This window comes from Nicotiana sylvestris, chromosome 11 (assembly GCF_000393655.2).
Source record: "Nicotiana sylvestris chromosome 11, ASM39365v2, whole genome shotgun sequence".
NCBI classification, from domain to species: Eukaryota; Viridiplantae; Streptophyta; class Magnoliopsida; order Solanales; family Solanaceae; genus Nicotiana; species Nicotiana sylvestris.
Genome location: NC_091067.1, coordinates 53,970,685 through 53,980,006, shown reverse-complemented (window position 1 = coordinate 53,980,006; position 9,322 = coordinate 53,970,685). Strand labels below are relative to the sequence as shown.

The window sequence follows — 9,322 nt, the reverse complement described above, 5'->3', positions numbered from 1 at the left end:
TTGGGCCGTATGGGCCATATACAGTACTGAGTGGATGAACATATGAGATTGTGGGTACATGCTGCACTCAGCACGGTGCATTACATACAGCATGTGCATTGGCATGTAGATGTAGCATAGTTATATTTCTTTACCATGTTCCCACCTGTTTTGTTTTACTGTTTCGAGCTGCTTAGTTAACTGAAAGCATGCCTACGTTTCTGAACGTTATTTTTGTTATCTCTGATGAGGTTGAGTTCGTCACTACCCTCCAGTTCATAGTTTGGACCTGTTACTTACTAAGTTGGTGTACTTACGTTACCCCCTGCACCTTGTGAGCAGATCCAGGCACTTTCGGTCCCAATGGCAATCATTGATTGAGGTTGCAGGTTTTGGAGATTGTTGAGGTATCTGCATGGCATTCGCAGGCATTGACCCTCCTTCTCTATTCTAGTTGTGTTTCAGTTGTATTCAGTAAACATTGTAATAGACTATGTTATTTCTCTAGACGCTCATGTATTCCATGATGGCTTTGGGCTGGTTGTTTCGTATTATGAATTTTGCCTTATGTTCTAAACGGTTTATTTAGACGATAAAAGTTTCTCCGCAAATGTTTTAAAATTATAATATTGTGGTTTTGAATTACGTTGACTTGAGGCTGGCCTAGTTCCACGATAGGCACCATCACGACAGGTTGAGTTTTAGGTCGTGACACCCGGTGGTTCAAACGAAGCAGAGACATGACTGCATGGGATCAAAATCAAAGCCGGGGACTTCCTGTACCACGGGCTGAATGAAGTTCTTGCCACCGGGCCTAGCAAGACAACACTCCCCCGACCCAAAGCGAGCTCCTGAACCTCGAAAAGTACTACGAACGGTTGCACATGACTAACAAAAAGTCGTGATATCCGCACCCAACCGGTTATCACGGCGCGAATCTCGCCCGACATCGGTAACATATCAGTAATTGACGAGAAAGGAGGATTTTTTTACCTTTTTAGAGTTGTACTAGGGATGAAACTCTCCTACTATATAAATGGGAAGCTTTTTCATTCGATACACATTGTAACACATATATCAAAGCAATATAAACTTGTTTCTCTGCTTTCTAGTTATTGAGAATTTCTTATTTTAATCATAGCTCTTCATACACATTTGGCTCCGAATCGAGGGTCCGATCGAGGGCAGAACTATTGTTAAGCTTAAATCTGAGTCCGGACTTAACGTCACAACTTGTTTGGTTATTCATTTTATCTTTAATTCGTTTATCTAACATTCTTGATTACTTGTGTTGAATCAATCCACATATCTTTAAAAGCGCGTACAAATTTAATTGTTATCCATCTTAATGGTAAACATAGTTTTCCTTGTGTTTTGTTCTAGTTTTATTCCTACTCAAATTGTAAAGACCTTGTTTTTATTTTATTTTTTTTATTATATATATTAGCCACTATGTACTCTGCCCTGGTGGTATATTTACTAAAAAAATGTGTAAAATTTATGACCTTTTAATTCACATTAGAAGATAAATTCTTTACAATGGAATGAAATAGACATGAATAAAGTGTTACAAAGTTCAATGAATTCATGCAGTCATACACTAGCTAATATGAGATTGAGGCGTATGTAGTTAATTAATTGATTAATCCGATTGTCAACCTTTTCTTTTCCTTTTATTTTATAGGTTTCTAACTTCTATGAAGTAAATCTCCTAATGCGTCTCAACTTGAAGTTGGTGCAGTCTTTGAAACAGTATTCCACTCTTGGACAGGAATTAGTTGATTCTCTGTCAGAATTGTGACACCAAAAGTCTATAGGCCAGGAATTCCGCCATCGCACGACCTATAATTTTTGGGTGAGAAAGAGGAAGATTAACAACTCTTAACGCTGAACTACCACTCAAGTGAGGGAAAAGGAGAGATGAGTTTCTTTATTTCTTTCTTGTTTAAACAAAAATATTGATCAAATGGTTACATACCGTGGCAGAGTTCCTATCTCTTTAGTTGCAAACAAATAATCGGAAGAGCCCACAGAAAACAGATGTGCAGTCAAATTTTTTCATGAAATAACAATTTGGTAAGCTCCCACCACATTTATTGCTCTTAGAACAAATTATTAATGAGTGACTGCAGTCCCAGTGTCTCAACTGCACATTTGAGGAGCAATATGTTAATCAATGAGCAATATGTTCTTAAAGAGAGATCTTTTGTAGCATGACCACATGCAACTTGTCTCTTCTTGCTTACTAATCGCTCATCTCCACAATAAGTGATCAATTTGTTTTGGGCACACCCATTAAACAAATACTAAATTCTAGACAAAAATAATTAGTGTGACTAAACTACCCTTCATTAAATGTTGCACCATAGTTATAGTAGCACTTACTTCTCTTCTCAAATATGAGGAGTAGATACATACATAAGGGTAATTTTGAAAAAATAAATTGAATTTTTTCTTGATTATATAAATGGACACATTTTGGATCAAAATAAAAAAACAAATTGATCACTTATTGTGGACCGGGGGAGTACTGACAAAACAATACATCGTTTTGAGTTTCTTTTTTTTTTTCCCTGTTTTGGGTGCTAGTGGCTGAAGGATGATCATCCACAAAAGTCCAAAATAAAAAAGAAAATACACCATACCCCTCAAGGTAATTAAATAACTATGTAAAAGGAGAAAATAAACGCCAAATGATGGACAACTTTAGCCACACTGACATAGAGAGATTTGTTATAGGATGAGACCATTTAAAATAGAGACAAAAGCCTTGCTGAAGCAACCAGTAAGAATACTTGTGGATATGTTTCTATGAGAGGGTTATTTTCCCTTGCATCAAATATAGACTTAATACACACAAACTTAAAAGCGTGGTACACTACTTCAAATCCAAATTAACGCTTCTACTACTAATCATATATCAATAGACACTTCACTTTCCAGTTTCCATCATCCATTTGCTTGAAGATACCTGCAACATTTGTAGCGAGAGTGCTACTTGTTTAACGGTTTTTGTATTTCTCCATGGCTCTTGGGGCTGCCCCAAAAAAAAAATGCAGGTCAAATATCATATGAGATAGACTCATCCTAGATCTGTTTAGTTTTATTGATTTATTCTGAACATAAATTAACATACATTTCAGAAGCAGCACTAGATTTGTTTTCACATAGTAGTGGGCAAAGTGATAGGCCTTGTCTGAGTACGAAGAGAAGGAAAAACCCCTTTTAACTTACCTAGACCAATTGCATCTGAACTCTTCATGATCCTCAGCCTCTTGCAAGACTCTGTGAACATCCTACATACAATAATTCATGGCAAGTAAGACTCACTGCATACTAAAAGAATGGCCTACAGGACAGGATTCCCTATGTAGGATCTAATAATTCAATGACAAGCATCACTATCACACATAAATCCTCCATGATATTAAGTAATTCCAAATGTCCATCCTTTTTTACTGTCACTAATCACAAGCTTTATATATATATACACATGACAGATAGATGGATACAATGATTCAGTGAAATATGAACTCTCAGGAAACACTGAAGTTTGGAGGACAAGCACAAGTTTCACGCGCAGGTATTTCTGTTTATTCATTTAAGATTACCTCCTGATAGGTTTAAGATAGGATGAATGCATTTGATTAAATTACTTAACATATATGACCTTTACGAAAGTGATCATCCGACAACTCAGATTAGACATGAAACTTACTCCCATGGAACATCACCAACGAGCATCCAATCACCATCCTTGTCCTCATAGGTAAGAACATACTCAGATCCATGTAGAAGATCCATCAATCTACTTTCAGTTAGTCCATCACGAATCGGAATACCTTCAGTTCCACATTGACCTGAATTAATCACAGATGAAAGTTGAAATTCAGTAAACTCTTAATGCAGAAAGAAAGAGGCACGTGTATGTTTAATCAACATTTCACACCAAAAAGTACACTGTTCACTACCTAGACTCATCACAGCAAGCAAACAGTTTTTGTCAATTGTTGCCTTCCACCTCATTTAGCAACTTATCTTTATTTGAGCTAGAAAATGAATGCTTTTTATGATTTACAAGCAATAGAAGATCAAGGCGTTCCAACCCAAAAATCAGCATATTACATACTGTTCTTAAGATCAGAAATAAATTACTAATTGCCTTGAGAGCGCTAATAATCATAAAACTAATCCTCAAGGAGATGACTAAGTGCTTGAGACAGGAGTAACAAACTTTACTACTGGAAATCTAAGTTCCAATCACAGCAACAACACTCCGTTTGAGGCCCTCTGCTCAAGCATTAATGGGTGGATTTACCCAGTACTTGTGCTTGTGGGTTGTAACCTGCTGTCCGATCAACTAGTCAATTTGAGCATAATCTAAACTGGACGTTACCATGGAATTTTTTGTGCTTTTATACCTATTTATCTTTGCACCGAAGGGTGTGGCATAGTGATAAATGAAGTGGGTTGAGAGCTTGAGGTCTCGGGTTTGAACCCCAGCCGAGACAAGAACACTATGCGATTTCTTCCCTTCTATCCAAGCCTTGGTGGATAGAGTTACCTAGTACCTGTTGCTGGTGGGAAGTGGCAGATATCCCATGGAATTAGTCGAGATGCATGCAAGCTGCCCGCACACCATGGTTAAAAAGAAAAAAAGAAAAAAAAGGAGAAATATAGATTGAAGGAATTAACAAGAATATCTCAACGAAACAAGAGGCAAATCACTTCAAAGACAACATATAACGATAAAGTCCAATAGGACATGCTAGATTAACAACAAAGAAGTTTCGAGCACTACTGTACTAAAGCTATCTCCAGTTAAAAGCTCCTCATCGGACCTCCATAGGATTCTAATCAGCGCAACGAACCTCAAAAAAAAAAACAATCATATGAGATGCCTTCAACAGTTACAATATTAAGCCGCAAAGAAAAAGAATACAGACAGCTGTAATCAAGGCATTACCTATGGTAAAGCAGCTGAACATCTTTTCCAGTGCTAAGGACAGATCATTGTAGCTTTTGTAGATCCTAAGGTCAACCTTCCTCAGATAAGGGGCATCATCCATGCTGACTTTGACATAAACACAAGCAGATCCTAACGTACCATCCACATCCTCCTCAGTCTTGGGAGGATTACTGACCATTGACTTCTTCCGAAAAGATCGAATTGGTGGCCATCCTACTACCTGTGCCCTGACCAGAAAACAAAAGTAGCTCCAGTTACTATGTAGTTCCAGGAGCAGCTAGGTCCTTAATTTCCTTACTAATTTAGCATTTGCCAACTCAACAACAACAACCCAGTGGAATCCCACAAGTGGGGCTTTGGGGCTTAGAGAAGGCAATGTGTATGCAAACCTTAACCCTACACTAGAAAACCCTCAGCCCGAGAGCCAGCTCAAGAACTTGAAAACCCCAATTCTCCCTCTCCCTTTGGAAAAAAAAATACATGTTGATTAAACACAGAGGAAAGAAGTAACAGCAGAACAAGCTTACGGAGGATTCAATTGAAAGAATGGGACAAAACATGGTAGCTCTTTGAAGGTTGAGCAAATAAGGACGAGAAAACTTTTCGAGCAACACCGGAAGTCCAAACCATAGTGTTAACTATTAAGGTTCAGTTCAAGAAGATAATTAGACAAACCCATGGGAGGTAAGATTCAGTTAAGATATAATCTTACTATTTACAAAAGAATGAAAAAGAACACAAAAACTCTAGCTTCATGCTGTAGTAGTTAATTTTAAGGGGAGGTTCTGAAAGATTTACTTAGCGGCTGGGGCAACCCCATGTCCATTACTAGTTAGAATCAGAGGCTTTTTCTCCTGTGCTGGTCTTGGCGATGGATCTTTCACAGCATTGGCCATAGAAGACTGCTGAAGATTACTCTCTGCAGGTACAACAGCACCAAGAATCTTGCTTCCACCCTTAGGATAGAACAACAACCCACTGTGACCTTTAGCAGAATCAACCTCAGATCTAGAGAAAGCACCATTCATGGTGTCAGAATACCCCCTTTTGGCTCCAGAAACTAAACCCCTCTCAGGGGACTCAGAACCAGGCAAGCCTAGTCTAAGCTCAGCGGCCTTCAGGTTCAAGTTCAAGTTCAAGTTCAAGTCTCTTTTGCTTTTCCTCTAATTATTTTCCATTGAGGAAACACAAACACAACTACTCTCCTCAGATAAGCCTGTGTAATCATGCTCTTCTAACGGCATTGACATCAAAGGAATTCAAGAAGTAAAGGACTTAGAAAGAGTATTAAAAGGTTTTTCAACTATCAAGACTAGTGAAGTGCAGAGCTAGTGAAGTATGTAAAAAGAAAAATAGAGTAAAGGTTCTTTGGGTTCTCTGTGCTCTGTAGCCTCTCTTATATTTCTCCACTGTAACAAATGAATAATGGAATGTGATATGGCAAAGAGAGGCTGTAAAAAGAGGGGGCAAATCAAACTTCAGTAAAAGTACTCTTTCTTTCTTTCTTCTTCTTTCCTTTTCTCCACTTCTTTTATCCTCCTCTCCTGGATAAAATAAATTTAAAAAGGAAAGTGTGGAAACAGGAGTACAACTTGCAAAAGCATGAAAAGACTACCCTCATTGATGCTAAAATGTGCTGTAACAAGCAATCAGTGGGTATATTTCCTAAGCTGGTAAGGTTAAATTTTCATTTTTGATGTGAAATCATGTCACGCCTCCTAAATAATATAGAACTGAAAGATTGATATAGTCCCCTCAAGCTACAGTCCCAAAGATTCAGATCTTGTTCTATACCTGGGAAAAATCCTTTTGACCGCACCGTTTTTTAGCCGATTGACCCAAATGGGATCATTTAGGTAATTTTATGTCCCAATTAGGATTTCAGGCATATTTCTATACCCATAATACCCTTTTAATTAATTTTGATTATTCTCTCACACCATTTAATATTTGTTTTCTCAATTCATGAAAGATCTCAAAGGATCAAACCTTATTTCCCATAAAGTTTTTCTTTTATTTCTTTTTACGTATTTTCGGCCTTTTTTGTAATGTACACCCATATAATTCGAAATAGGTTATCTATATACATGTATTTGATTGTGCAATTCATATATTTTTAGTATTTGATTGTGTATTTCATATATATTTTTAGTGTAATAAGGTCTTCAAAGCCCTACTATTTAAACAAACCTACACTACAACATTATGTATATATAGCTACAAATTCTTAGCTACATGTATGAAAATCGTGGCTAATAAATAACAATAGCCACAAAAATTAAAATTTCGTGGCTATTTACAATTTCATAAAAATATTTAGCTACAAAATAAAATTGGCAAAGCTAATTTATCATTTTTGCTATATTTGCTAAGTGTCGTGGCAATAATTACACAAATAGCTACAAATTTATTGCTACAATAAAATTTCGTAGCTAATCGTATTTTTTTTGCCACGCATTTGAAGTTATTGTAGCAATAGCAGTTGTGAGCACGTGATTTTTGTTTTACGCGACAATCGCTCCAAAAGAATTAAAAAATGTATGTGTCATGCGTAATTTAAACCATGACCCGTTTGTTAGATGGAAAATTACAAAAAATACGCATTTTTTCTTTTTTTTCTGATTTGTTGCTGTGTTTAATTTTTGCCTACCTTTAACATTTTATCCGCGTGAAATAAATATGTTAAGTGTTAATTAGTGGTGCTTGGTTTTATTTAATTAGTTTGTGTATTTAGGAAATTAGAAATAAAGAAAAAGAAGACAAAATTTGTTGTAAAATGAATTTGGGCCGTGTCCATTTCAAAATTTGGAGCCCAATTGAACAGCCCAAACCCCCAGTCCGAACAGCCCACCCCAGGACACAAAACGACGTAGTTTAACACCAAAACTACGTCGTTTCAAGGCCGATCCATCTCAACCATTCAAATAAAACTGATCCAACGGCCAAGATCTCACACCCCGTACCCACTAACAAACCCGACCCGTCTCACCCGGACCGAACCCAAACCCTCAAAACGACACCGTTCCATTTAAGCCTTCAGATCCAGACCGTAGATCTAGATTGATCTAACGGTCGAGGTTCACCCACCCACTAACTATATAAGCCCTTCACCATACCCTGCCCCCCTAGCTAACACCCCAGCCTTCGTCTCCAAACAAACAACCCTAAAACCCTAGCCACCCCTGCGTATTTCCGCCATGAAAGCCGCCGGCATGAATGCCAGTGACCTTCCCCTGAACACCATAGAACCCCCATGCCATCCTGAACCCAAATCTACCAACCCCATGCTTCGAATCTTATCCCACCTTCTCGAATCTTCATTTGAAGATTCGAGTCGGAACCTAATCTACACCGATCTGCTTCAAATTCATACCAGACACTCCCCAGACCCCCTCGTGACCAAACCATACTTGGTTTGGTCCGAATCTGATCAGGGAAGCCTGAATCCCAGATCTAAGTTTGAAAGTTTTGTGTCCTTCATCACTGGCCCATGCCAGTCCGAGCCAAAGAGATTAAGGTCTAATGGACCTTAATCGAAGTGTTTCTCATCTGAGAAACACTTCGATTAAAGTCCGTTCAGCCTTAAGAAAGGTCTGTCCAAGTCCGAGTTCAAATTTTTAACTTTGCAAGCTTTAAGGTGAGTTTGTTTTCTTTCCTTTATTTGTTTTAGTCCGTGTGATTTGTTTTAAATATCTGGTCATGTTTTGTTTCAATTTGTGTCTTTAAATTTTACCACCTTCTGATTGACCACTTTGCCTGAACCACTGTGTTTTGTTTGAACCCCTCCTATTCTGATAAGACATGTGTATTGGTTGTATTCCAAATTTGTACTGACTAACTGATTCCTCAAAGTATAATCCTGCTTAATCAGTATAAGTCGAGTCATGTGTCCCATGCTTTTGAATGACTGATTTGGCTACGTTTGTGTATGTTAATGCTAATATAGTCGAGTCGACATGTGTCGTCAATTAGTCTCAACTGTCTGAACAAAGTTAAATCGATTTGCTTCTATTGAACATTTGCCTGAATCAATTAAGAGCCAGTTTAGTTCACTTATAGCTGTTGGATTGTTTGTGTTTAGATTCTGAATTGGAAGGCATGTGCACTCGTGCACAGCATGTGCATTGGTGCATCTCATGTGCTTTGTGCACAGCCTGTGGCCTGCATAAAAGCCTTTGTTAAGTTTTAAACAATTTGACAGCATATGCTGTCAGATACATTCCACTGCCCATACTTGGCTTTAGTTTAAAGAAGTATTTAAACCTTTTAAAAGTGAAATCTGCCAGGGAATGTTGATGGGGTTTAATACTTAATTAGCTAAAGTTTGGAATTGAAAATAGAAGGCACATGGGAAGGGTACTGTGATTTCTGAAA

General features: G+C 37.8%; 1 protein-coding gene across 1 annotated transcript; it reads right to left on the bottom strand.

The window, feature by feature from the left end:
- Positions 1–2,735: 2,735 nt before the first annotated feature.
- Positions 2,736–6,375, bottom strand: LOC104221681 (auxin-responsive protein IAA8-like). Its single transcript, XM_009772793.2, has 5 exons — positions 5,747–6,375; positions 4,946–5,175; positions 3,698–3,839; positions 3,214–3,275; positions 2,736–3,016 (listed from the first exon to the last, which is right to left on the bottom strand). The coding sequence occupies exons 1-5, from the start codon at positions 5,974–5,976 to the stop codon at positions 2,982–2,984; spliced, it is 699 nt and encodes a 232-aa protein (XP_009771095.2). The 5' UTR covers positions 5,977–6,375; the 3' UTR covers positions 2,736–2,981.
- Between the last annotated feature and the right edge of the window lie 2,947 nt (positions 6,376–9,322).